At 37.1% G+C, this 27,670-nt stretch overlaps 4 protein-coding genes across 10 annotated transcripts; 1 reads left to right on the plus strand and 3 right to left on the minus strand.

The window, feature by feature from the left end:
- Window positions 1-2,104: 2,104 nt before the first annotated feature.
- Window positions 2,105-5,935, minus strand: LOC114735911 (pre-mRNA-splicing factor 38). Its single transcript, XM_028923692.1, has 7 exons — window positions 5,658-5,935; window positions 4,983-5,308; window positions 4,337-4,458; window positions 4,065-4,155; window positions 3,710-3,839; window positions 3,502-3,572; window positions 2,105-2,755 (listed from the first exon to the last, which is right to left on the minus strand). The coding sequence occupies exons 2-7, from the start codon at window positions 5,270-5,272 to the stop codon at window positions 2,326-2,328; spliced, it is 1,134 nt and encodes a 377-aa protein (XP_028779525.1). The 5' UTR covers window positions 5,273-5,308; window positions 5,658-5,935; the 3' UTR covers window positions 2,105-2,325.
- Window positions 5,936-7,817: 1,882 nt separating this feature from the next.
- On the plus strand, window positions 7,818-8,879 carry LOC114735916 (xyloglucan endotransglucosylase/hydrolase protein 3-like). The gene is made up of 2 exons (XM_028923703.1): window positions 7,818-7,938; window positions 8,387-8,879. Coding segments are annotated over exons 1-2 (366 nt in total). The 5' UTR covers window positions 7,818-7,936; the 3' UTR covers window positions 8,751-8,879.
- Window positions 8,880-10,180: 1,301 nt separating this feature from the next.
- Window positions 10,181-19,426, minus strand: LOC114735909 (topless-related protein 3-like). Of its 2 annotated transcripts, XM_028923689.1 has the most exons (25): window positions 19,068-19,426; window positions 18,666-18,845; window positions 18,454-18,567; window positions 17,412-17,570; window positions 17,079-17,253; window positions 16,852-16,975; window positions 15,497-15,612; window positions 15,222-15,354; window positions 15,009-15,118; window positions 14,724-14,793; window positions 14,580-14,653; window positions 14,408-14,503; window positions 14,240-14,332; window positions 13,422-13,549; window positions 13,070-13,304; window positions 12,811-12,978; window positions 12,630-12,713; window positions 12,150-12,302; window positions 11,963-12,073; window positions 11,667-11,846; window positions 11,457-11,585; window positions 11,261-11,356; window positions 10,961-11,143; window positions 10,695-10,870; window positions 10,383-10,599 (listed from the first exon to the last, which is right to left on the minus strand). In XM_028923689.1, the coding sequence occupies exons 1-25, from the start codon at window positions 19,145-19,147 to the stop codon at window positions 10,383-10,385; spliced, it is 3,384 nt and encodes a 1,127-aa protein (XP_028779522.1). In that variant the 5' UTR covers window positions 19,148-19,426. The 2 variants fall into 2 exon arrangements, with proteins under 2 accessions (XP_028779523.1, XP_028779522.1); XM_028923690.1 differs by lacking the exon at window positions 12,630-12,713 and having other exon boundaries at window positions 10,181-10,599.
- Window positions 19,427-23,281: 3,855 nt separating this feature from the next.
- On the minus strand, window positions 23,282-26,369 carry LOC114735912 (probable protein phosphatase 2C 73). 6 transcript variants are annotated; one of them, XM_028923695.1, is made up of 7 exons: window positions 26,111-26,369; window positions 25,302-25,723; window positions 24,719-25,005; window positions 24,313-24,621; window positions 24,108-24,225; window positions 23,795-24,018; window positions 23,282-23,703 (listed from the first exon to the last, which is right to left on the minus strand). In XM_028923695.1, exons 3-7 carry the CDS (start codon window positions 24,959-24,961, stop codon window positions 23,512-23,514), a joined length of 1,086 nt encoding a protein of 361 aa, XP_028779528.1. In that variant the 5' UTR covers window positions 24,962-25,005; window positions 25,302-25,723; window positions 26,111-26,369; the 3' UTR covers window positions 23,282-23,511. The 6 variants fall into 6 exon arrangements, with proteins under 6 accessions (XP_028779528.1, XP_028779531.1, XP_028779526.1 ...); XM_028923698.1 differs by lacking the exon at window positions 25,302-25,723 and having other exon boundaries at window positions 24,719-25,002; XM_028923693.1 differs by lacking the exon at window positions 25,302-25,723.
- Window positions 26,370-27,670: the final 1,301 nt, after the last annotated feature.

Consider the following 27,670-nt stretch of genomic DNA (forward strand, 5'->3'; position numbering starts at 1 on the left):
TTCGTCTCACTTCATTAGCATCGCCATGCGCGATCACTCAAAGCTAAGCATGAAGATTCCCAGGTTGATGGACAAAACCATGCACAGCAGAAGTCGAAGGACTAAACGTGGATATCAGTTTCCGAAGAAAGTTGTGTCAGTCTTCTTCTCCAGCTTGTTTGGAAAGAAGAGATCACTGGGTACAAAAGACGAAGATCATACTGAGTCGGAGAGTTTTTTAGGAAGGAGCGACTCCCAACATGAGAAAGAGAAGAACGTTACTGCAGAAGGAAACGGTTTGGTTCATGAGAATCAGCGAATTGTAGGTCCGTTATCTCAGCTTATTGAACTTGAGCTTGACGATGCTCTGGAGCCTCACGACGCAGAGGAAGGAAAGCAAGAACACGGAGTTCTTCCATTAGCAAGTTTTGTTGATGGAAACAAGAGTCATAATGGCGAAGCTGCGGGAGACCGTACAGATGTTGTGAGCGGTTGGGGACTGTTGAGGATCAAGGTAAGATCATGCCGCCTCGTTAGGGTTGTGTCGAGAATAGTCACCATTACGAGTTGGCTGAAAAAGAAAGCAAGGGAGGAGGTTGAATTGGAAGACGATGGGAAAAGAGAAGAGGAGGAAGAAGAAGCATGTCTGTGGAAGAAGAGGATCCTCATGGGAGGGAGATGCAAGCCGCTGTATTCTTCAGGCGGCTTTCAGTACGATTCAGATGGCATTTTAATCCCGGATCTATTTCTGTGACCCACGCTCTTCTTTGTCATTCGCAAATCGCAATCCTCCTTTCCGAAATGTTTGATATCTACATTAATTCTTCGATACTGGCTTCTGCTTCAAGGGGGCGCCTCGCCTTACACTTGTTAGCGATGCCTCAATTAGAATTCAATCTCCACTCCTTGCTTGCTAATGATGTACTTCGTTGGATTTTCCCACAAACTACACGATACTTCATTTTAAAGTCGTCTTTTAATTTCTGGCAAAAAACATTCTTTTAATTTCATCTCATTGTCCTCGTTAAGTGAATTTTGAATTTTTATCATAAACATCTCTTCAAAAGGAGACGGCAAACAAAGTAGAGGACCAGGTGCTCATAACCCATTTACCAGCCATAAAAGGTAACACCGACTTAACTAATTTTTGTAATTAAAGTTAGAGTGAAAGTCAATTAGTGTAATACGATTTATGTTTGGATATGTGTTTATAAAAAGTCAGTTGAAAAAGTTAAGTTGTTTAGATGATTAATAGAAAAGTTAGTTTAGTTGTAAAATAACTAAAAAAAATATGGACTTTATTAAATAGTAATATTTGAAATTTTATGTTTTTAATGTGATAATAATTTTAAAAAATACGTAAAATTATTATGATAAGATATAAATAGTTTATTTGTGAAATTATAAAATAAAAATATTTGTTACTGAAAAAATTTAAAAACACATAATAGATAATTAATTAAATATACATAATAGAACCATGAATATAAATTAAAATTTATTTGGTCTCTAATTAAAGTAAAAGAAATCACATAACTAAATAGATCATAAGCTTTGCACAATTTTTTCATAAATCAGTTAGAAAAGTTGATCCAGATTGTGTTGGATAAGTTAGTTAGAAAAGTTACTTTTTTCCATAAGTTAGTTAGAAAAAAAGCCACATCCAAATAATTTTCTGAGCCACAATAAACTATAAACCTCAATTTCACGTTTCTTTATGTGTTTTTACCATATGCAACGGCAATTCAAATGAGGCCGAAAAGTAACGAGCTCAGTACTGATATTTGGTCTATTAAGAAAATAGCTACTGAGCCAAAAATTAAATTGAAGCTGTATCCAAAAAATAATTAAATCGAAATGGGAACAAATTTTTTTAGGATTAATAATTAATTCTCAAAAAATAATATATTTAATTTTCAAAAAATGTATTTATTATAAAAAATCAACATTAAAAAACCTAATGATTTTAGGATTAAAGAATTAAATACATACTTTTTAAAATTAAGAACCAAATTGCAACATACAAGTTAAAAGACCAAATGTACACTTTAATCTTTCTTCTTTTTTTTTTCAGTTTTTAACTTCTAATTTTTCTTCAGATATGAACCTGCTAAAACAGACGATAAATCATCAAAACAAGCTGATTTTTATATAAAAACTTGTTCAGATATAAATTATATTATACGAATTAACTTCTATCCCAACTTGAAGTTTGTCACTTTTGCCAACTACAATCATACAAGCTCTAGCAGCCCAGTATAAAACTCAGCAACGGCCACTTCTAGTATGGAGGAACATTTTTTGTTCAGCACATATCACACAAACACAAGGAGACAAAGGAAGCGGTCAGGGTCTCAGGGGTTTCAACCCGAGAGCAGCTCGTAACTTGTTGGCTTCAGCAATCTCAGGATCCGGGTGATCGGTCCCATCGTCCTTCTTCTCCTTCTTCTCCTTCTTCTTCTTAGGCTCTTCACGACCTGCACCACCATCCTCACGTCTGCCATCTCCATGCCTTCTACTACTCGGACTCATGCTACTCCGTGCATGTCTCTTCCTATCCCTGCGATCTCTGCTCCTACTCCTGCTCCTTGAGTGGCTTCTTCGTCTCCCTCTCTCCCGATCCCTATCTCTCTCTCTCCTCTCCCGCTCCCTCCCTTCTCTCTCTCTTCCATACTCTTTTTCTTCCCTCACACGATACCGGTCCCGGTCCCGGTCCCGGTCCCGATCATGGCCTCGCCCTCTCTCTCTATCATAATCTCGGTCATAATCTCTATCCCTGGCAGCCAGACATCCAAAAATGCAAATTCTTTTAAGAAAAAAGCACTGATCATGATAACACCAATTCAGAAGGAGAAGACTTGTAAACCATTGAAAAATCACCTCCACTGACCACTAAGTAGTTTATGCACGTGACTGGAGAAATAGGGGTAAAATCAATATGACAAACAAATGATTTCGCTTTAACCCGTGGCAATTAATTGACCATGTTTAATGACTCATTCAACCACTGTCGCTCACCACCATGAAAAGCTTTTCTGACAAGAAATATGCAATTCCCTAACAGATCAATTGATTAATTCACATGTTGATGTGATCACATGGAACCATATTTAAACAGCAATAACAATGTCTGATCCATCATACTTCTCGCTGCACACTGTCAGTGCAGAGAAACCTGGCAGGATCACAATGTTTTACTCTAGGAAGCAGTTGTGCACCACAAATGGCTATGAATGCCACAATGGAAATAGAAATATGACTTTAAACAGGGTATATGTTGGGTAACTTCAGAAACAGCTTCCGTTACATTTTAGCCGTCTTTTTGAACAATAAAATGCCTGTCATTATCGCAGCAATCATGGAATAAAACGCAAATTATGCTTGCATTGGACATTTAAACCCAAACCCCAGCAGATTAATTTATGGATAACGGAAGAGCCAACAAGAATTATACTCCATTCAATCTCCTTGACTAAACTAACGTGTCAAGCCATGCAGATGCTTGCAATGAGTAAAAGATACCTGTGCCTATGACTATCACGTCTTCTATCTCTATCTCTTTCCCTTGTGGGACTTCGACCCCGATAGTAATCCTGTTGAACATTCAATAATCAGACCAAAAATTAAAACCACCTATATTTGACTTAGCATGGACAAGGAAGAAGGAAAGAAAGAAAAATGATAGCTTTTTTTTTTTTTTGGGGTTATTAAGAAGGGAAAGGGAACACACCTTCTCATAGGCTCCATCTTCAAGCTCATCAACAGGCTGTTCATTTTCCTCTTTCTCTTCTTCCTCCTCAAAATCTTCTTCAAGAGCACTACGTCGAGGTTCTAAGGCATCAAGGGATTCAAGAGTCCACCTATGAAATAAGAGAAGACAAGATGGAGAAAGATAAATCACAACCCAAATTGAAAAACCAGCTCTCGAAATAAATAATACTTAAAATATCATTGCAACAAACTTTTCATATAGAAATTGCCTTAGTTTGACAAGAAAAATTTTTCAAAGGTTTACCAAACAAGTTTTTCAAATTCAGAAATAGATAATCACATGGAAAAGTTATACTCGAGAAGTTAAGAGAAACCTTTTCTTAATTCGAGGCAAAGCAATATCGCAGGAGTAATCTTTTGTCAAGAGCTCATCAATAACCTCATCCACATGTGTCAAACTAAACTCTGAAACATCGAGAACAATTAATTTGCCCAAATTGTGAGTCGCAATAAGCATATGGTATAATAAACATATTGATTATAACTGAGATGGTATAATAAACATATTGATTATAAACTCTTCCAGTGCCAGAACTGGCATAGAATTATAAGGCAGAAGCTTTCATATTTAAGTTTAAAATCTTACGGCCATCAGGTAATTTTCGTCTGAGTTTTCGGTAGTCATTGTATAGGGGCTCCAAATATCGATACACATCAATATCAGAACCAGTAAGACGCAGATAAAAAGCACCAAGTATTCTCACATATCTGCAGCCATATTTTAAAAATAAACAAAATGAGAAACTACTAAAAGAAACATGCATCAATAGGCAAAATGTAGGAAGGAAAACGAGAACGTGATGTGACACTATATCTGATTTATTTTCGAAGACGGACATCAGTGATTCGGTGCCATTGTAAATTTCTCTCTCTCCCTTTTTTCTTAGAAGTAAAGTTGAACATGGTCCAAGAAGAGCACTGCAGTCTTGAAATAGTTAAATTATTTTTGTGCCCAGGAACACCATATAGAGGTCCTTCAACGGCAACACAAGCATCAAAATAAGTTTTTCAAAAGTATGGTTCCTAGGCTCACTCCCAAATTTTCCTCTACCAATTGCAGGTAAAGACACACTAGATCTAAATCAGCTCAAACTCATTCTCCAACTCAATTTACAACGATTTGCCAAGTAGATAATCAAGATAAAACAGTTACTTCTCCAACAATAAGCATTCAAGGAGGGGGGAAAAAAGATGCCAAAGTCATGCCAGGGAAAAGAAAAAGGTAGAAGTACTTGTAATCCTCATTCTTGATGAACTCGATAACAATTTCCTTCTCAGGTTGAATCTGCAACATCTTCATAACAAGACACATGAAGGGCGTGGGTTTGCGGTTACCGCCATAAGTCCCACCAAGATATTCAAGCTCCATGGCTTTGTCCACCAAGGTCTCCGCAGTCAAACCAAAACATTGTTCTTTCCAATAAGTGTTCTGGTAGATCTTCGATCGGAGAATCTTCTCCACTAGATTCTGAGGATTTGTGCCTCTGATGCTTTTAGCTGCTGGGTCCGTGCGATTCGCCATTTATGAAGTTCTTCACAAAGGATTAGATAAACCCTATTCCATAAAATTAACCAAATACAGAACAATGATTAACGACCAAGAGATAGCAGTGTTGTACAATTCTTTTACTTAAAAAGAAAACTGCGTCAAAATTAGTGTCTACCAAGAACGCCTGAACTTCACAAAAAAAAAAAAAAAAACTGCTCATGAGCTGTAGGGCAAAAATCCCTACAAGGGAAAGAACAGTGAAGAAGAATATAGTCAAATACCAGAATGTTAATTGCAGTACCTTTATAATGTTATTCTTTAAAATAAAATTAAGAAATCAAAACAGAATTGCTTTAAAAAGGCCCGTTGAAGCCAAAACAACGAGTAACAAGGGGGAGGGTGCAAAGAAGTATCAAATGGCATACCGTAAGCGTGTTGATTTCAAGCCATGACTGCAAGGTGCGATGCAGGTTCAAGCGGCCAACAAGCTCTCTGACGATAAGGCAATGTACGAGAAACTTGCGCAGGCAGGGAAGCCAGCCAGAGGAGGGAAGAACAAGCGGAGATAATGATGAAAGGCCGTAAAAAGATAAGAAGAGGAAGAAATGTCCGCGAACGGGAAAGAGCGTGAAAAAGGGGGATGCACAAGATATGTAAAACCCTAAAATTGAGAATTAGGGATAACGAAAGACATCTAGGAGGCTAGTGCCGCAAAAGACGGAGGCTCGAAAATGAGCACCGACTGTGGATCTATTACAGACCGATGATATATTAAAATGCGTTATTATTATTTTTTTATTATAGTTTTTGTCCTTTTATTTTATTTTAATTTAATAAAAGTATTTAAATAAAGAAACAAATTAATTGAGAAACTCGTCAAAACACTAACTCAAAATTTGATATGAGGGAAATAGAGAAAAAGAAAGAGGAGAGAAAATTTTAATGAACCTAACTTAAAAAATTGGAAGAGCGGGATTATAAAATTTTAATAAAGAGAAGATATAAGATAAAAAATTAATAAAAATTAATTGAAAGTTTTTAATTCTATTTTTTAATTTTTTTTAGATTGAGCTTTTTAAAATTCTTCTTCCTTTCTCATTTGATAAGTTGACATCACGTATATTACAAATTTTAAAAATTCACTTAATTCATAAATTGACATATAATATAATATTGTTTAGAATATTTTAAGTAAATAATGTCATGTTTATTATAATTATTATTTAATTAAATTTTTAAAATTTATTCAGATTAATTAAGTATCAAGTGAAGCAAAGAATATGATTTAAATTTAATTGGAAATAATTAAAAAAATCATCTCTAATCACAAGAGACAGCGTACATGGGGTTCACACAAAAAATACAACATAATTCCTTGAACAAGCACGAATCAGCTCCAATTGGAATAAACCATAAAATGCAAAGGGCAGTGCCTAATTAATTAGTAAAAACAACATTCCCTGTACAAGAAGTCCAAATCAATCATCTAAATGGAATTTTATCTTTCTTTTCACTTTCTCATGCCAACTCTTAAAAAAAGAAGAAGAAGAAGAGTTTTTAATCCTTTCGCATTTCCTCTCCATAATCACGTGTCGTCTAATTGGAGCCTGCTAGCAAGAGTTTTTTTTTCCTTTTCCCTCCCGGGTACAATAGTAAGAGTTAAACAGTTAATATGATTGCAGCTTGAACCTCATCATCAGCAGGGGAAGAAAAAAACTCGGGAATGCAGTAAGCAGGCCATGTATAGTTAGTTTAATCCTTCGGACCTAAATAGAAAACTTATTTTATAATGTAAATTATATTACAAAATATTTCTTATATTTAGGACTGAAAAAGTATTAGAATCTGCTAATATGATTTCTTCTTTCAAGACAAAAGTCCTTAAGCATGATTTTCCCTCAAATGAAAAAATCAAGGCACACAAGACATGCAGAAAAAGGTAGAATTATTAGTTTGTTGTCATTGTATGTGAGTTAAGGTTTTCCTCGGGCAAAAAAAAGTGTTTAATATACATATTCTTGTATATGTTCTATTTATAAGTTGAATTGCGCGAGAAATCTCGGAGGATTCTAATCAGTTCGTTTCTCTATATACAGAAGGATCGATGTACACACAGATTTGGACGGCCATTATGACATATATGGTAATTACTTTTGGACCAAGCTATATAGCCTAACTGATTGGTCTCTGGTACTGTCGACCTCTCTTCCATATATTTGACCACCACCAAAACCTCGTCAATTCCCGCCACACCAACCGTTGCATATCTTGATCGCTTTTGCTTATCCACTATGATATTCATGAATTGGAATTCGTGTTTCGTTATATTTCTTGTGAACTTGTCCCTTCTCGCTGCTTCCCCGTTGCAATATGTGGACGTTGTTGCTGGCCAAGATGAGAATGTTCGCTTCTGGCGGAATTATGGCCTTCCATGGGGGACAGCCCATGTCCAAGTACTCGACCACGACACAGAAGTTCGGCTCAGTCTGGACAAGTACACGGGTTTGTATTCTCCTTCCTAATTAATTACCCGTGCTCTTATTGGTTTAATACTCATCTCCATGCAAGTAATAGTTATTTTGGTGATACACACAGGTTCGGCAGGGTTCAAATCGTTGCAAACCTATGGATCTGGATGGTTTAGCATGAAGATTAAGATGCCCCAGAAAGATTCCACCGGAGTTATCACCACCTTTTATGTACTTAACTTTTTTCCTCACATACTTCAGTTCACACACACACACACACCCCCACCAGAATATATAGATTTTTAATTGTTTTCATTCATCGCTTTTGATATTGTTTTCTTGTGCATGCGTGCGTGCGTATGGCTTGTCTTTGTGTATTATACATACGCATAGTTGCGTTCAGATAAGGGGGATGAAATAGACTTTGAGCTACTAGGAGGAGATGGAAAAGAACGACCCTACGTGGTTCACACAAACCTTATCACCAACGGTGAAAGCCGAAGAGAACAAGGTTTCCATCTTTGGTTCGATCCAACTGCTGATTTTCATAACTACACTCTCCTCTGGAACTCCCACCAGATAGTGTAATACACTAATCATAACCACCATCATCACCGATCTTTTTCTCCCTCAATATTAAACATGAAGTTTGCATATTTATGTAGATATGTATCTTCAGGTGGTTCGTGGACGGCAAGCCTTTTAGGGTGTTCGAGAATAAGGGAGGAAGTTTCCCAAGACAGGCAGTGAGCATCATCGGGACAATATGGAATGGGACGTGGGCATCAAATGGGGCTCCCGTGAATTGGAACGACGGACCCTTTGTGGCTTCCTACAGAGGATTTGGGGTCACCGCATGCCCAACACACAGCATCGACGATCCACAGTGCAAAGATTCTTCAAACTATTGGTGGAACGCGCCCAAGTATGCGAGTCTTGACCCTCTTCAGAAGAAACTCTACCACGAAGTCAGAAGCAAGTATATGGTCTATGATTATTGTGCTCACAATCCCATCCCTGAGTGCCATGGTGGGGACCTTTAGTAAACGACTCATGAGTTTCCCTGTCATAATGATCGTCCGTACGATTATTGAACCATCCATCTCTCAGATTTGTTGCATGTTCCATCAACTTACTCGCCATTAATTTGGAATTGTGAACTATTGGTCTATTGCACCTTGTGATCAAAATCAAGGTGTAGCGTGTGATACGAATAGTTGTCCATGAGCATCAAATAAGAAAATTAAATACAGAAAAAATCATACAAGTCATTTTTATATTTATATATCAAGTTGTATTATTTATATGGGTAATTTATATATCAAGTTGGTCATTATAACTTCTTCATCCGCAAGTTTCTGCTATCTGCATATGCGTCGTAATTGCAAAACAAGGCAACTACCACATCTAGAAACTATGTTTACCTCCAAATTCAATTATCTTCTTCTTTTTTTCCCGGTAAAAAGGCTATTTTAATTATCTCTAGCTAACAAAAATAACTTCGATTTAAGCTGTAATAGGACGGGTTAGATTCTCTCATATCCTCTACATATAGCAACACGCGTAGTTTAAATAATGACGTAAATTGCAATTAAAGCGGCAGGTACTGTCTCCGATACAAATTTTTTTTCCATGGTGATTAGCGGAAAAAAATCAAAAACAAAGTCCAAGGCTTCAGTAACTTAAAATTCATAAGCATAGACAAAGGGCAATTTGTGGATAGACAATAGTAATTAATAAATGATTATGAAATTTGACCCAAAAAAATGACTGTGAACAAGAAGTCTGCAGGCAAGTTTTAAAAATCTGTTTACCGAAACAATCCAATCTTTAAATTAAGGTAAAAACATCGAACGCTTTCAATTGGACAAACCTTGTTGGCTCTTTTAATATATATTTATTAATTTATAATTGTGAGAAATTTATGTGCCAAGAGCCGCAGGAGTAAGGGCTTAGGCGTTGGCAAATTAATAGAAGGGCTTACGCAATTGATGCCTCTCGATCCTTAATCTGTCATTCTCCGGAAATGATTTCCGTAACATTTTTTTTTATTTTCTTTCTATCCATTTCAGCTCAAACTCCACCAATGATTCGCCGCTTGTTCTTTCGTCAACTTTCCTCACTCAAGCTTGTGCATGATTTTTTCGTTTGCCGATTGAGTTTTTAGTGAGCTTCATCATTAGTAGTCAACTGCCGATTTTAGAGTAAGAAAATGCTTCTCTCATTCCCGAATAACCCTAAAATAATAATGTGATATTATGGGGAGGGGAGTGGGGAGCGCAAAAGGCCCTCGTTAAATTTTGATTTTTGTTTTTCTGCCACAACCCTTAAATTTTGATTCATTTATTTATAATTATAAACCGTTGAATTTTTTAAAATTGGCAAGGAGATATTAAACTTCAATTTTTTTGGGGCGTCCAAAGCAGCAGGGTATAACGGCCCCCTCACCAACATCAGTAACCAACGAGATTTCATTATAATATATCAATATGGGAAGAGAATTAACATATTCACATTACAAATAACCAACGCAATTACAAGTTGACTACAATACAATACACAAGTTTAGTACATGACCTGAACATTTACCCATTTTATGTCCAAGCTGGTATTGACAAGAGACAAATGGGGGAATCAAAATCTAACATGATTAGACTAGAATGATACAATGAATCTTATCTTTGTGCCTGATCAGGAGTGTGGATATTTGAAGTAGATGACTGCCCTTGCCTACCGTTTAGCACTCCATTATCTACAGGTGGAGTAGATCCCCATTTACCATCTGATTCAGAGGGCTCTATTACTTTGACGGATCCATCGGTCAACCCAACAGCCAATTGGTTGGGTTCTTGTGGATGAGCTGCAACCACGAGTGGGTAAACAGCTTGGCTTCTGCAAAAATTAAGCATGACTTAATTGTCTGATCGAAAAATGTTTAATGCTAAATATCATAGAGGTGGATTCAATCCATTATTCCTGACACTTACCCACTTAAAGCTGCCTGTGACAAGTATGCTGATGGAGCAATACGACATCTTAGCCTCAAGCTATCAGCATCAAAGACCCCAATGTTACCATCAAAGAAAGTAGCATATATTAACAGACTGTTGCTTGAATAAGTTGCATATGATATGGGAGCAGGCAGAATATCTTGTGGAAGCCACTGCAGCACAAAATCAGATAAGCATATCACTATTTGGACTCAGTCAGTCAGTCACTAGCAGATCAACTAATGCCAGAAGTAACCTCCTACCTGTCGAATGCGATCCATCTTGGAAGCATCATATATTGCCAAATGAGTCTCATGGACTACCAATAAGCGGAGTTGATCAGAATGGAATTGGACTCTAGTATCACCGACTGGAGACTTTCCCGCAGGTAATTGTATTGTTATTGATTTTCTTTTCTCCCATGTATCAATGCTCCACACGCAAAGCTGAAAAAATAAATGAAATTTTAATAAATGAAAGGTAAAAGCATTGCACGCAGACATGCCTTAAAAGTATAGTACTATGAACTTCTGTAATTGTATAGATAATGTTAACAGACATACTTGGGCATCAGCACCAGACGAGACCAGTATGTTAAGATTGGTCGAAAAGGCTAAACCAGTGATACGCTTCTGATGACCCTTCAATTTCGACTTGACCTAGTAATACATCCAAAAGAAAAGGAAGATATCTATGATTATAGTAAACAAATAGCATATCTCAGGTTGGAGAGAGTAAGCAGCCAAAGATGGTAATCACCTCATCCACTCTAACATTGTAAATGTGAATCGTTGAATCCTCCATCCCAATGGCTATGATGTTGTTATCCTGTGGGTGGAAAGACAGGAAAGTCGAGGCAGGAGGTGGTGGCATGAACGTTGTCATTACCTGGGTGAAAATAAACGGTGGTTACAAATAAGCACCAGTAAAATTTGAAACGAAGATCAGACATCTACATCAGATGCAGACCTTGAATGTCATCATGTTAAATAATGAAACCTTTCCACCACAGGCGGACATAACATAAGAATCATTCTTTGAGAGTGCAATGCAAGGAACTGCTTCTTCAAGGTTGACACCAGAAATATCATTGGTCATAAGAAGACCACTGTTGGGTTGCCAGTGTTGAGGAACAACACTGGCTGTGGCCTGAAATCATCTAAGCATCATTAATCGATTCACTGCTGAGTTGGAAGAAGAAATAAGACACGTAACAGAAGGGTGGCAAGGAAAATTAAGTGAACCGATTATTTGATAGATGGTACCTTCCCAGTAGGATTTTGTTCATTACGAGTCCACTTCCACAGTTTCTGAATACCATTTGACCCAAGTGCCAAAACACCAGCACCAGAATTTGTATATAAAAGTCGAACAACCTACACATGAATACATAAGCTATGGGCAGGACATGAAATTTGTCAAAGAAAAGGTGATCTAACAAGTTCAACAAACCTTGCTGGAAGCATCTGCACTCTCGGGCATTGTAACTAACCGACATTGGATAGCATCCGAAATTTCAGATAGCTGCCATGGTTTAGTTCTATCTATCACATCTTCCATGGTTCTAGGCTTCTCCAAACTCAGTCCCATAGGGTCAACTCCATTCTAAATTGATAAAGTCAAAATAAGTTAAGACTTTGCTAACAAGTATTAAGATGAAGCACCTCAATCACACAAATATTACAGAATTCGGGAATCCAAAAGACGGTACTCCTTGCTAGGGAAATGCAGAAGGTTATTAAGGTTTTTATAACATAGGAGAAAAAGATCATGTCAGTTTCATGTTCTTGCACAGTGAATCTACAAAAATGAAATATCAAATCCACGTATTTATATATTTGCTGGGTCTTATCATTAGACTATGACATCATCATAATCACTGTGCCAACATCATAATCAATTCATGCAAATTTAGGCAGGCCAACTTCATACAAGGATTGGAGATGGCCTGACAGGCGAGTTCCTCTCCACTTTACAGTTGACAGGACTGACATTTACAGCAGGGGAGCCAGAAACCTAGATAATGGAAACAAAGTGGGCAATATATATAAATAATTGGACCTAAATATAAATTTTCAGAATGAAGAAAAAGTGGGGGAAAGCATTAGCCCACCTTATTTGCAGTTGATTCCATCGGAGATCTCAATGCTTCAAATGCTGGAGTTTCCACTGCCCTTAAGGATCTCAGACCAATAGCATTTGCCAGTACCTTGATTCCATTGTCCGCAGTAGTAACAGCAAGAAGATTTCCTTCCTTATTAAATCTCAAACGTGGCAGGCTCTGAATACATAGGTGCAATAAAATAAGGGTATCTTCAGAAAGTGTAGTTCTATTTGGGAAAGATTAAAACAGTTAAAAGCCGGATATTGACCTGCAGTCCACCCTCTGCATCAGTGCTTGTGAGAACACTAACAATGTCCATATCCCAGAACCTTATCTGGCCATCTTCACCTGCAGCCAAAAAGCGATTTTGGGTTGTGTCAAACTGCACAACCCCATTTGATTTCTTTCTGAACCCACTATACGTCCTCTTAATGGCTCCTTCACTTTCATTCCATTCAACTAGGAAAGATTCTCCATTTTTACTTGTTCCACAGGAAAACAATCTAGAGAAATGGGGGAAATTTTAGACGTTAGTTAGTATTATGTCATGGGAAAAAATGCCAATAACCAGGGAATGCAAAACTTATGGAAACATGCATCCCTATCTGTTTCCAACTTACCTACTTCCATCAGCACTGTAAAGCATTGTGGTGCAGCAGTGACCTGGAGCATCATAGTCAACTCTGGAACCCATGTGATCATACAACCAGGCCTTTATTTTTCCATCAACAGCAGTTGAAAATATAAACTGCAAAGTCAAAAACAGTTAACTTTAATGCCGAGGAAACCACAATTGACTTGAAAAGGCTGGCAGTGCTGATTCCACGCATAGCACATGTAACCAGTTAGCTCATGGGATATTATTTTCCAAGAAAAGAAAACAGGAGAGATTAGAGAATTGAAATGAAGACAATGCATCTGGGCTAGGGTCATGGACAAGCGGTACTTGATGTGAAATTCTGCAGTAGCAATACCATGGTCATATTCCACCATAAATATTCCAATACAGGATAAAATGTGGGATACAAAATTTCATTACTGACTGGTTTGTGTATAAATTAGGGACTAGAAAAGAATATAAGACAGACGTCAACCATAATGTGCATACGTGTGTGATCCAACAACAGTGATCCAGTGGCATTGTGTATTCTGCTGCCTATGAAATGATATAGTTAAGAAAGAAACCATCAAATAAGTTTGCTCTCCATGACATGGTATGAGAAATTTTTAGTCATTAAACATAAGTAATCTGGAAGAAATGTTGTCTCGAAACTGAGTTATAGTGAAGGCCATGCAGATCAGAGCCTCAAACTTGACATGCCATGGACAAACGTGCAATTTGATGCCTGCTATAAGTTACTCAACTAAGCCAGTTAAGAGGCAGAAGTGCCTGAAAATAACAGGTTTCATAGTCATACAAATGATTTATTCTTTGTACCTGAATGTTCTCTTTGTGATGAGGACAGATGGAATAGACAGGTGCTTCATGCCCCTCAAAGTTGAATAGTTTTCGTCCATTTAACTCCCACACCTATCAAAAAGTTCTTTAGAGAAAGTAGATGGATATTTGCAGCATTAAAAACAGCAATGAATATTCTGTTAGCACCTTTATCATCTTATCATCACCACAGGTCAGAATACATAGTTGTTTATTTGGATGAGCAAATGCCAAATCATTCACGCCACCAGTATGGGCATCAATCTGCATTAAAACAAAGTGTAACTTAAGCTGCACTATGAAATTTTGATAGTTTAGGATTTTGAATACAAAAGCTCACCTCCAATCGTTGGCTCAGCTCATTTGACCCAGTATAAGCATACAAGTGAACCAAATGTTTGCTAAATGCAACACCTGCAGCAAGAAATCAATTAGATATTCACTCCGGCTCAAAAATGTCTTTAGAAAGGGCCAAGCCACATACCAACATAATTTCCATCTGGGCTCCACATAACACGGCTGACGGAAATTGGTGCTTCTTTGGCAGCAGCTGCCTGCAAAAAACCGCAACTTTTAAATCTTTAATCACTAAAACAACTAGCATAATTTAAAATATTGACCGTGTTAACTTAAGCTAGAGCTTTTTTTTTTTTTTTTTTGGTTCATATTGTATACATCATTTAAACTGTCCAACTAGGAGTCCTGTAAAAGTAAGGACCATTTCAAGGAATGGGGAAAAATATTACATCATTTGAGAAATGAAACAAACCTGAAAAGGCAATGAGCATGCAGATAGATCCCATATCTTGAATGGCTTTGAAACCAACCTCTCCCGTAACCCAAGTTCCCATAGGGCAATTTCACCATTAGTAGAACCAACTGCATAATGGATAATATTTATCAATAGAAGAAGCTATGTCAAAATTCTATGAATATTTAAGTAATGAAAAATTTTCATAAGTAAAACCATCATAGGCAATACCAAGAAGCAATGTCTGGTGTGAAGGATGAAAGTCCATGCTGTTAACTGAGGATCCTTGATGCAGTGTCATTGCCACTGTTCTTGGTAGATCATCCAGTGACCAAGAAGCTTGTCGAGCAGTAGGATAGGAAACCTGAACAATATAAGTGAATCATCAGAACGTGAACAGAAATTACAAAGTCAGGAAGCCCTGTGCAGCCTAGTAGCAGAACAACGTGTGGCATCATGAGATTATCCTATGTATAACAAATAAAAAAGAAAGTCATTGAAATTACCTCCTCTACAGAATGAACAGGCCGAAGCCTTTTCATTAACTGCTCGTGATCGGGATTCTGATAATCAACCATGCCAGGGGCTGCCGGAGGTGTTCTTGGACGTTTCAAGATGGGTACTGTTTCAAGAAAGAGTCGGGAAGTGTTTAATACCCTCTTGTAATGTGAAATTATTAAACAAAAGAATATATTTTAAAGTGTTAGGACATATCGACCTTGCCACTTAGCATAGTAAATGCCACTGTAATAGCAACAACATGAGTTAAATCTTCTCCTTTTTTTGGATTTTTTTTTTGGGGGGGGGGGGGGCTTTAGAATGCATACAAAAGAAGGATTTACCACTTATATATTAAATTGGATCCTCTCCATACGGTAATATCAAGTTTTCTCTCAAATTATATCTCAACCATCAAGTTCATCTTATTGTAGTCTAGGAATTTGGAATTACATAACTGAACTTAACCCTTTCAAAATGATATGTACCGTCTTAAATGAAACGGTGCGTTTTGATTTAGAAGAACACCGTCTCTAATCTAGACTGCAAGATAAATTTTGATAGCCGAAATGAAAGCTGGAGAGAAAACTAGATATTATGGTTAGAGAGAATCCTAATCGGGTAAACATACTCGCATTTACTCTGGATTTCCTCTTAATATCATACAAACAGTATTTCCAAAATATCTTAGCGCACAAAAAGCCTATAATCTCAACCATAGACACTTGCTTTTACCTCTTCTACAATTTCTTATGGAAAACATAGCACATCTGATGATAGAAGTGGAAATAGCTGCTTACAGTACCTAATAAAGGTTAATTAATAGTAACGACCTTGCATGCACAATGCTAGAATGTGATATTGAAAGTTATGGACATTCTTTGTTTGCATATCAGTTACAAAATAAAGATGATTTTTAGAAAGAATAACTCTAGAACCCTGAGCTCTTGTTATATGATAAAACTAACATAATTTATTTTCCCATTTGCAAGTTGTTTTGGAAACAAAACAAAAAAAAAATCAAAAGCATGCTCTTAACTAAACTACATTACTCTTTTACTGAAAAGCAAGACTAATTTAATTAAGGACACGACCATTAAACTAATGAGGTAATACCTTCATCAACTCAAACCGGTCCAATTTCGATAGCCATTTTTCAAAACCTTTTGGAATCCCATATTAGGGCCCACTACAATCAAGAGCTTGAATTCTAATGCTTAAGTTGAGAGTAACATGTCACAAAAATAATAAAGTAGCAATGTTTTTCATCAACCCAATGTCACTGGGGGTCAAATTGGCACTATCCCCAGCTATAATACTTTGAGTAATATCGATATAGTTCCATTGATATGTTATCTTTAACCTTGATTCTGGGCAACAGGCATGGATGAGGCAGTAACAACTGCTGCTTGGACAGATGATGAAGCAGAAGCATTGGCCATCCAACCAGCTATAGAATTAGCAGAAGCTGCAGCAGGTGGGAAGGACTGCAGCAAATAAATAAGGACCAAAAAATAATTAGGCATTATGCTGAGCACTATTGAAACACATGCAAATGTAAAATAATGTTCAAGATTCATGAGATCATACACCATGAGCACTAAGTGATGTGTAAACAGCGGGCTTTGCAACTGCAGCGACTGGAAGATTGACAGGTGTGGGTGTTAGAGGACCATTAGGAGGTGAACATGTGTGATCTGTAAATAAAGTCTTAATATCCGGGTTTGCCCTTGGATTTTTGCAAAGCTGGTGCTGCCAGTTCAAACTGCATTCATTGATAAGGGCAAAAAAGGAATTGAGAAGAGAAATTGAAAGTAATAAAAAGCTAAATTACCAAATCAATATACAAGAATACATTAACTAAAAAAATGCTTCATCCGTCAAAAGGGATTCTACTGTTAATCCAACAAACAAAGCATCTACCTTTGATTGATTAATGTCCTCAATCTCGATGATTTAAGAGTAGGGAAGAGAAGCTTATCACGAAATAGAGGATTTGCTTCTATCAATTTTTTCAGCTCTATCAACATAATGCTTCGAGCTGTTTTAGTGTCACCATACTTGGCCAGCTGATCATTCTCCCTGGTATTTTAAAAAACCAGGAAACGTGAGAAGTTAAGAGATTGTATGCTTAAATAATTAAGTAGACCTATCTGAAAACAACCCCCCCCGGTTCATTCTTAAATCTCAGTATTGGAATTCCCTGTTTCTCATAAAAGAAAGAAATATGAGTACGGTTAGTAATAAAGGTTCTGAATTGAAATGACTGCCAATGCTGCAGAAGAAAAGTCATATTCCCATTTATTCTTAAATCTCACCATTTCACAAAAGAAAGAGGGATGACAATGTCAATGACTGAGATTAAAGGTTCTACAACTTAATAAGATACCACACAATTCAAAACGTAACCCAGAAGCAGGGCGCCCTGTTTAATTTCAATTTGTAAGGAGCAAATCATAAACTAGACAACGCAGCAAAATCCTGGCAACTTCTGCATTGCCAGTTGCTATAAGCATGACCAATTTTCCACCAGACTAAAAGTCTGGTGCAAAAATAAGGTAGTAATGATTGTCTGTGCACTGGGGCTCACATTTAAAAATTTACAATAGTCAATTTTGCTTTTAAATTCCATTCTCGAAATGAGCACTTAATGCTTTTGAATAATTAATTTAGAGAGAATTAAAAAGTTGAATAATTAATTTATGACATGCTCCCTACATCTTTATGAAACTCACAGAAATGAAACTCGAATTATGACTTTGCCTATTACATTACTTAAGCTCAATAAGCAAGTTACTCTATTGAGTAGAGCTCTTCTCAAGACTAAGAACATTAACATAATAATCATTTTATTTTTTTGGCATTACCTCATTGATGAAATGATGAAATATATAATGAAATTGGCAATAGACAACATATACAAGCATGGCACGATAAAAAAAAAGTACATTATTCAAGATATTACCTGAAATTATTAAGAGTTAACAGCTGGGTAATTTCTTTATACAGATCCTCATTGAAAGTGGAGAACACCTTTAAATCACTTACTAATATCTCAACAGCCTTTGCCTTGTCTTGCCTGAAATTTTAAACACACGGTCGACAACAGAACACTTGAAATTTTACAGTATGGATAGATACTGTGCCAAAACTCAACAAACACACAATAATTGATACCTATCAAGCGCTTCCAGATATTTTTGTTTTCTGATTTCAAAGAAAATCTTCATAGAGTATCGATTATCATCAACTTTAGTAAACCCTGACAAGTACTTCTCAACCTCTTCCCATTCTCCAGCCTGGACTTTTTCCTCAAAGTACTTCATGTTGAAGAAAAACCCAGACTCCTTCTCAAGCCTGCAGCAATTTTAAAAAAAAAATTGTAAGAGGAAAATGACCAATCCTTGGGATACCAAAGAAAAAAATTTATAGGGAACACACCATAGAACAAAACGAAGAAGGTTCGGCACAAAAAGAGGGAGAATCTTCAATTTATTTTTATAATTTTACAAATGTTCTCAAATCTATCACACAAATTTCCCAGAAAGAGGCAGAGGGAAACAAAAGTAAGGGGCTTACTTGTGCACAGACTCTTTGAACTTCTCCTCCTCCAGAAATTGGAGAATGAGGAACACCAATTCTCTGCTTAGAGAAGACATAGCGACCGCTCAAATCTAAAAACACAACGATAATTTGGATATTCAATCACAAATACACGACAGGTCGAGCCAAAAGAGCAGAGGCTTCGGATTCCATGAAGCAGAGACAAGTCAGGAAGCGTACATCCAGACTCAGCACGACGCAACTCTAAATCTAAACTCACACGTACTCCTCAAACTGAAGATCCTCGAGAATTTAGCTTGTTCAAATTATACAGGCCCGAAATTTGAGAATTTCTAGGGTTTGAAAGGCTGCGGATAAGAAGAAGAGAGAAACTCGGCCTCGCTATCTTCGATGCGTTGTACAGGGGTCTCGCTTTTTCTACTGACCTATCAGACATAAGTCCCATGACTTATGTGATAGGCATTGGAACTTATCATGGTAAGCTATCATTGCGTGAGCGATAAGAGAAGTAGAAAGCGAGTTGCGGAATCAAAACCACAAATTCAAATCTAGTGAATATTCGCTACACGCGTCCAGCGGACCTTCCTTTTGTACCGTCGCTTTCCCTTTTGAGTCCCCATTTCATGAACTCGCCGCCCATATTCTCGCGATAATATCGGGGTCTCGTCTTTCGAAGGGTGACCCTACGCGCGGCCAGAATTTCCTCCCGGGGCCTACATCTTTTTATGGGTTTCTTCACTCTCCTGTCCCTGGCGACCCCTATCTTTGTCAGGAAGGCGCTAAAAGATTGTTCCGGGTCCAGGCCAATCAATGATTTTAGTCAACATCATACTTGACTTCAGTAGTAACATATTTAAATTTTAATTTTATAAATAAATATATTTCTTCCTTTCTTTAGTGGATAAAATATGTGAAATCGCAAAAACATAATATTTTTATAAATTTTAATACTTTGACAATTTGAAAATAAAAAATTAACTTACAATGAACAATAAATTTTGAGGAGGAGCAAGAGCATTCATTAACTAGGTGAGACTGAGAATTGAGGGGGATATAAGATTACCCATTCGGGGTGGGGCCCATAGACATCGTCAGCAAATGTACTGTCCGTCGCTTTCAGAGAGCGCCAAAAATGAGTTCACGTCCACTCAGAAAAACAAATGACTTCACGCGCCCAGAACGTGATGGTACGCACAATATTCATCAGTCTGACAAGCGAGAGAGAAAAAGTTAGTTGCCATTATTTGTTTATCGCGAATTTTCGTATATCAAGTAAGTTATCGTGCGTAACTGAGTTTGTCGCCACATGGGCATTTTTATGTGCTTACTTTCCACCCAATTATTCCTATTATTATTCCTCTTCCCATGTTCCGTGTAGAAAATCTTACATATGATATCCTAAGAAGATCTTTAAAGTAGTTAATTTAAACTTTTTTAAAAAATTAATTTTTTTCGACTTCTAATTTACATATGACTCTGATCTCTCAAATATAGTATGGCGTGACTCTGTCATTACACCTTTGACTTGCTTAAAACACAATTCTTGTTTTTTTTTCCAGAAAATAATCCTTATTAGTTAAACACATATTTGAATCATCCTATTAAGTGCCAGTATGGCTGCCAAGTCACTGTTCCCATCATCTTCAACTCACCTACCTTGGTCATGTTTTGTAACTGCATAGCTCACATAACCTAATAGTCGCCCTTCACTTCTCTACTTACTCTCATTTTTATAACAAATTAATGACTTAACCACGGTTATTTATGTTTTGGTGCAATGGTTAGAGATGCTTATAAAAAATTAGAAAATTACAACAAGGTCCAAAAAAATAAAATAATTACTAATAAGTCTTAATAACAAGTCAGCAGTTATTATTTTGTTACCCTAAAACTCGTTATTACAGACTGTTCATTTATCATTAGAATTTTTTAATAATTATATTTTTTACTTGAAATTTCTCAATAATTCTCACCGTAACAATCAAAAGGAGTATATATTCTTAATTTTAATCTCTTGACTGGCAATATATAAAACGACCGGTGCAATTATAGTCAATATCAACAATGATATTGATATTGATATATGAGCAAAATGCACTGTAACGCACAGCGGAGGTGGCGTTAAAATTATGCAAAGAAGGAGGCTACATGGCTTTTCAGGGCGGCCATTAGCCGATGCATGTAAAGTAAAACAATAATTAGTATCAGCGAGGTGAAGGAGGCTATATGCTATTCTTTGCTTTGCCTGCCCACTTTCCTCCTCAGCGTCTTTTTTATTGCCCGCCCCTTTTTCCTTGTTGAAGTCAGCACAGGCACTTGTTCTGTTCTTCCACGTTGGGGCTTTTGTTTGGAGAAGCCCAGAATAAAGTTAGATATCCCTCCATTGTTTTCCATGGAAATTTTGACTTGCTAATTGATGTTGACAACAACCCATACACGTTGCAATCATGGCCACATAAGTTATACTCCCTCTCTGACGTTATATAAATTAAAAAGACGATTAAAAATAATAAATATATGAGATATATATCCCACACACATATGTTCTGAATATATCTTTGTGTATATGAAGTGTGGGTGAGAGAAAGAATAAATAGAAAAAGAGACAGGAGAATGTGAGTAAGAAAAAAGGTTGTGACCTGTGAGAAGCATATAATCAATTGGGAATAAAAATGAAAATGAATCAAGTATTCAAGCAAATATAAAGTGTGACTTACCAATACTTCTCCAGTCTTTAATGCGAAACTTATTTAATTAATTTGATTAAATTAAAAAAGTTAGATAATTTAGTTAATTATAAAAAATATAATATATTTTTTTAAAAAAATTATAGTCATCTTTTTTAATATTTCAATAAAAATAATTTAAAAAATTAATAAACATGATAAATGAATTTTAAATCAACTCGCAGTTAACTCTCACGTTAAAAAGTATTTGTGTGGAGATCTAGAGAGAGTATATTGATGCAGAGCACGTTAGCATGTGGTGCATGTGACACGCAAAGAAATGCCCGGCCTTGGCAAAGCAAGCCAAATGATTCGCTATGGATATAGGCCAAGGTACGCTCACTATGATGATGGAAGCCATACAATAAAATATGCAGAGGCCTCCCTGCCTAATAGGAGGGAGACTTGTTATGCTGCTGACTAGACTCCTTGCTGCAACACTTCCATCCCTTGCGAGCACCGGGTTCCTTTTCAGCCCACTGTCATCAGCATTATTGCGAGCTCTTTTTTTTAGGAAAAAAAATCTCATGACATATTTAAAAAAATATGCCAAAGCTTAATTTTAGTTTGTAAAAACAATATTTATTATTATTTTTATTTTATATAATTCAAACACTTGTGCATGCAAATATATTAATGTCAAATTCAGGTCTAAAATCTCATTTGAACATAACGGAAAACAAGTTGACGTTGACAACAATATAATCATAGGCCCAAAAAAATGATGGGAGCCCACCACTGAGCATACTATGGGTTTGAATATTGGCCCAGAAAGAAGATGCGAGGCCCACCTCTACGCCGCAACGATTGTTGTGGGCACCACGTCGCGAGTTCATTCAAAGCAAAAACCAATCATTACTTAATAGAATCAGAGCAAAGAAATGCTCTAACTAAGCGGTAAATTCTACATTTGAAAAAATGTCTGGATATCAACGTAACGAAACCAGTGAATTCGTCAGTAATAATAGCTATGAGATAGGAGGAGTATTATACAGAATGAAAGGCAGAACGGAATCATGGACAAGTAATAAGCGATAACTGCGGACGGGGCTCCGCATCTCACCATGATTAACAATAACCCAATATCACTAAATCATATTTATTAAAATTATGTAATTTATTTAGTGTCATCACCCTTTTTTTCCTGGGTTATAGGTACCCACAATTTTTAAATATAAAATTTACCGCATAGTTAAGGAGCATTTCTTTTAATAGAATTCACCTTTAAGTTTAATATCATTAGTCTTATATAATACTTTTATGCCAATTATTATTGTTTTCAAAGATTTAAACTCAATATATCATTAATTGATAATGTTGTGTTAACATCTAAAACTTCAATACCAGCGTCCTCAGTTAGTAGTATTTGTTTTGGAATATTGAAAAAAAAAAACATCTTACAATATTAATGGGTCAAATTAAAATTTTATATAAAGTTAAATTTTTACGGATATAAAATAAAGTAAGAAAATGGTAAAAGATTTTTAATAAGGATTCGGGTGAGTTAATTTTATATTTATAAAATGAGTAAGAAAACCTTAAACAAGGGAGGGAGACTGGTTATGAAAGTGAAGAGCTGCGTGACCATTTGATATGAACGGTCAAATTGTTGATTTGAAGCAGGGAAGTTAGATGGATTGGGTTAGCAACAAAGACAGATTGCAACGGATCTTAATCATAATGTGAACGGAGAAGGTTAGACGAAGCAACAGAAAGTTGCCTTAGAGCGAATGCTACTTTAGGAGAGAAGGAGGAGGAGGGTGCAAGAATACACATATTGCGGAAATATCATCCATGGCAATGCCCCTTCGTTTGCGCTTCCAAGCCCCCACCGCACACTCCACCAATCTCCTCGCTGCCTTCCCTCTGTCTTCTGTTGAAGCCACTATTTGCACCGCTTCTTCATTCGATATCACATCCCACACCTATCAAACATTTTCTTCGCACCATTAGATTTTAGACAAAGAAAACAGCAAAGCAAAACCATGTTTCTTTGAGGTGACCATATTTGTATACCCCGTCTGTTGCTAGCACGACGAATTGGTCTCTGCTGCTGATAGTCCTGTGTGTTACCTCAGGAACAGAAATCAGACCATACTCCTTCACGCAGTGGTCTCCGAACGCTCTGGACATGGCCAATCCCGGCGACTCTCCGTCCGGTAGCCACACTCTGTGAACTCCTGGTTCGTCCTCTAAGCAGAACACTCGTCCCTGACACTGAATTATGCGCTCTGCCTCCTCTGCAGAGAAGGGAAAAAATAAGGATCATCTTCTTACATACACTGAGATGCGACGTTGTGAGGGCAGCAAAGAGTCATAGAATACTAACCAGGCAGATTGGGCTTGAAATCAACAGTCAGTTGTACTGGCACTAAGCTATTATCATCTGACGTTGTGGCTAATACAGCCCGAGAGTCACCAACATTTGCCACAACGATTAGTTCACCCTGGACATTGCAGCATTTAAGGCCTCATGAGCTTAAATGGAAACACGTGGGGCTCAGAAATGCACATTGGTAAAAGCAGTTAATTACCTGGCGAACAATGGAGAGGGCCGTCGTTCCGCTGTAGAAAGAATCGATTTTGCGCGAGCGCCCTAACTCTTGATCAATGGCGGCACAAGTCTTCAAGTAGGAGTGCTTCCATATGTTGAAAGGATGTTGCTTTTTCTCATCCTCTAAGTCGAAGTCAGGATCAAGCGAGGTCTGCGCAAGCGTCTCCTGCCAGTTACACAACAAAGATGGAGCCATTGCCTCTCTTACTTTCTTAGCCACGAAGTGACCCCATGGTCCGTGGCCGTCAAATATTCCACAGAACATCATGTCTTCTTGACATCCAAACTCCTGCAACCAGCATCAACAATAATGTTTATTTACGGGATTGATTACATTACAGCTTTCGATATTTAAGATTCCGATGTGTTCTTTTACTTCTAAATACCTCCCACACTATGGAACAATCCTGGTTGACTCCTTTCTGCCCTTTCTTGGAAAAAACTGAGGCGAAGTTATTGGAACCCTGGACATGAACGGTGCCAGAAGTGCGGAGAATCTGGTCATTTTTCTTAGCTTCCTTGGCCATTGCTTCGGCAGCTTCTCTACCATCGCATTTCCGAGAACTCTTCCCTTTCTTTATTGAGAACGACCTTGCCAGCCCATTGAACATGGACGATAAGTGCCCCATATCAATCACCTTCTGCAATCTGATACTCTCTATACGAAGCTCTTCTGAAACAAGCAATTCAATTTATAACAGTTAGACGAAGACCAGCAGAGTAGAGGTCATGCGGTCACGAAAAGAATGAGTAGCAGGTAGAGAAATTTGGAAACAGCCCATTGAAAGGAGGGTTTTTTTTTCCCCCTTTCTTCCTTTCTCAATTATTATATTTGCATACCACACTTTTCTCTGAACCCGAATAAGGGAAAAGCAAGTTGGGTATGGGGGATATCGTGACCAAACAAAAGACAATTTCTGAGTCAGAAAGCTCGGAATCCCAGAATTTAATATCAGAAAAGGCTAAAACCTGAAACAGGTAGCCGAGGATATTCATTCCCCCACACAATTCCAGCATTGCACCTGGAATTCTTTATTTCGTTACTTCCGGCCTCAAATCACAATTACAGGAACCTCGGCATGGCCATTCCTGTACTCTACCCCTTTTGTGCAGGCCAAAGGCAAAGAAACTATACTATATCCACCTTATAACGTTCCATTATTTGCCATCCATTGGCTTGCGAAGCAAACAGGGGGGCCCCATACTTTCTTCTTCAAGAAAACAAGCAAAAAGATGTAACATAAGTAGGCCAAAATCTGGGAATCTGGAAAAGCTGGGATCCACGAAGCCACAACGGGTTCGTACCTCGTAGAATCTACTAGGTAGCTAAAAACAAAGAATCCCTCTCTGCGTCGTTCTTTTCCGCTGGTTTTTATGGAAACTGAATTGTTCTGCTCAATTAATAGGAAATAGTAAGATTTTTCTGCACTCCGGACCTGAGAAGAGGGAAAATTTTCGGCACAAACCAGCTTATGTTTAAAAATCAGTGTATTAAGCAGAAATTTAATAAAGAATTAGAAGAAGACCAGAAACAGCAAACTGAGTGAAGCGACGCCCCTACTACAAGAACAAAAAGGGCAAAGACCAAAAGTTGAGGACTCGACTTGTTTACCACCAAAATTGGCTGAACTCAGCATAAACCCATAAACAAAACATGAGAAAGATAAAAAGAAAACAGTGCATGGAGTTGCTGATCCAAATTGAGAACCAAAACCTTAGGAATCGCAATGAAGCAGCGGAATCCAAAGGAAACAAATCAAAAGCAGAGGAGAAAAGACCTTGGGTTTGGGGGAATCGGAGGAAGCGGTGGCTAGAGAGGCAGAATCATCAGAGGGAGTGGCCGGAAAAGGACAGGAAAAGGAAGAAGGAAGCTGAGAGTTCGAGAAGAGGAATGGCAATCCATGAGAGGGCTATTTGTTTGGTAGCGATACGTGGTTCAGTGTGATTTCTAACAAGACCGAGAGATGATCACAACGACGCAGCCTCATTTCTGTACGTACTGAAGAGAACTCGCTCTATTCATCTGTGACGCTAACCTTTGTAACTAAAATCACGTCTTCGTCTCATTAAAATATTCGTAAAGCATCTTTCTATCTCAGCTCTCGCACCAATCATCAAGTTAATTCCACAATACGTGAAACGCAAATGTCTTTTTGTTTTCCGGCTTACATCTGCGTAATTTTTTTAACTCTTTGGTAGGGCCACGTCGCCACGGTAATATATATCTTAAAATAATTTTGATGACCCAGCTTTTTACGCTTTAAAATCTTAATTCATGATAATTATTTGAAGCGTCGTCATTAATCATTATTAGATTGAAGAGTGAATTCGATATCTCCCTCGGACGGGGAATTTGTGGACTTTTTTTTTTTGGTGATCAGTTTTCCGTATATTGTTTTTGTTACGTTCAGGAGAAGCAATATGAGCTGCCAAACACTGGGAATCTGTATTATTATGGTTGTTATGGACAAAAACTGACCAATTCTATCTTTATTTTTCCTTAGTCCACATTCGGGGAACTATTGTGTCTCCTGAATAATATGTGCTCAAAATATGCTGGATAGTTGACGACAAGAAAAATTATACAGCTCTGCAAAAAAATTATACTACGCTTTTTCTTATTAATTACGGTAATTTAATTCATCCATGATCAACTTTTAAATAACGTCCATGGATTTTGAGTCATGAAGAAACATTCCTCAACTTTTTCAAAATACTGTTATAAAATTAGTAGGCGATATTTAAAAATATATGTATTGCAGGGAGTTTTCAAGGCCAAAATAAAAAATTTGGAGTTTAATTTTTCATCCGTAGTTATTTTTTTCAGTGAAGCCAATAATAATAATAATGATATATGTGTGGTTATTAATTAGATGCTTCGTACAAATGTCGGTTCGTACACCTGTCGACTTATCAGGGAATGGTTCCTTTATTTTATTGATCGGAATTTATTAATAGGCATTCTTTAATAAATCTGACAATATTATTTTAGCGTTATCTTTCTATTATTAATATATAAATTGTGGCTGGCGATTACGACGAAATGCATAATTAAGTCCCTATAAACGAATAATATGTGGCCAAACGATATTTAAGCTGATTTTACGTCATTTGATAATAAAAGTAATATATAATATATTTTTATGAAACCTTGTTTTTGAAGGCAGAATCAGACATTATTCTTTTAAAATGGCTCCATACCAATCCGATAATCATAATACCCACACTTTCGACGAACTTTTGGTTTTTGCATTTTAAATATTAAAGGTCAAGATTATGACTCCTGAATAATATAAAATCAATATATATAAGTGAAATATAACGGTTGAATTTGTCAG

Source organism: Neltuma alba, unplaced genomic scaffold (assembly GCF_004799145.2).
Source record: "Neltuma alba isolate B1F8T4 unplaced genomic scaffold, ASM479914v2 tig00013260_pilon, whole genome shotgun sequence".
NCBI classification, from domain to species: Eukaryota; Viridiplantae; Streptophyta; class Magnoliopsida; order Fabales; family Fabaceae; genus Neltuma; species Neltuma alba.

What these genes read in the sequence shown, in the direction of transcription:
- LOC114735911 (XM_028923692.1), bottom strand. Translation starts at nt 5,272, where the DNA reads ATGGCGAATCGCACGGACCCAGCAGCTAAAAGCATCAGAGGCACAAAT. An exon ending in AAGATGGAGCCTATGAGAAG is followed by an intron (nt 3,573 to 3,709) that starts GTGTGTTCCCTT and finishes AATGTTCAACAG; the next exon opens with GATTACTATCGGGGTCGAAG. An exon ending in CGTGATAGTCATAGGCACAG is followed by an intron (nt 2,756 to 3,501) that starts GTATCTTTTACT and finishes TCTGGCTGCCAG; the next exon opens with GGATAGAGATTATGACCGAG.
- LOC114735909 (XM_028923689.1), bottom strand. Translation starts at nt 19,147, where the DNA reads ATGTCTTCTCTAAGCAGAGAATTGGTGTTCCTCATTCTCCAATTTCTG. An exon ending in TTCAAAGAGTCTGTGCACAA is followed by an intron (nt 18,846 to 19,067) that starts GTAAGCCCCTTA and finishes AAATTGCTGCAG; the next exon opens with GCTTGAGAAGGAGTCTGGGT. An exon ending in CCCAGATGGAAATTATGTTG is followed by an intron (nt 14,654 to 14,723) that starts GTATGTGGCTTG and finishes TTCTTGCTGCAG; the next exon opens with GTGTTGCATTTAGCAAACAT.
- LOC114735912 (XM_028923698.1), bottom strand. Translation starts at nt 24,961, where the DNA reads ATGGGGCACTTATCGTCCATGTTCAATGGGCTGGCAAGGTCGTTCTCA. An exon ending in ATTGTTCCATAGTGTGGGAG is followed by an intron (nt 24,622 to 24,718) that starts GTATTTAGAAGT and finishes TGCTGGTTGCAG; the next exon opens with GAGTTTGGATGTCAAGAAGA. An exon ending in TCGTGCTAGCAACAGACGGG is followed by an intron (nt 23,704 to 23,794) that starts GTATACAAATAT and finishes AATGTTTGATAG; the next exon opens with GTGTGGGATGTGATATCGAA.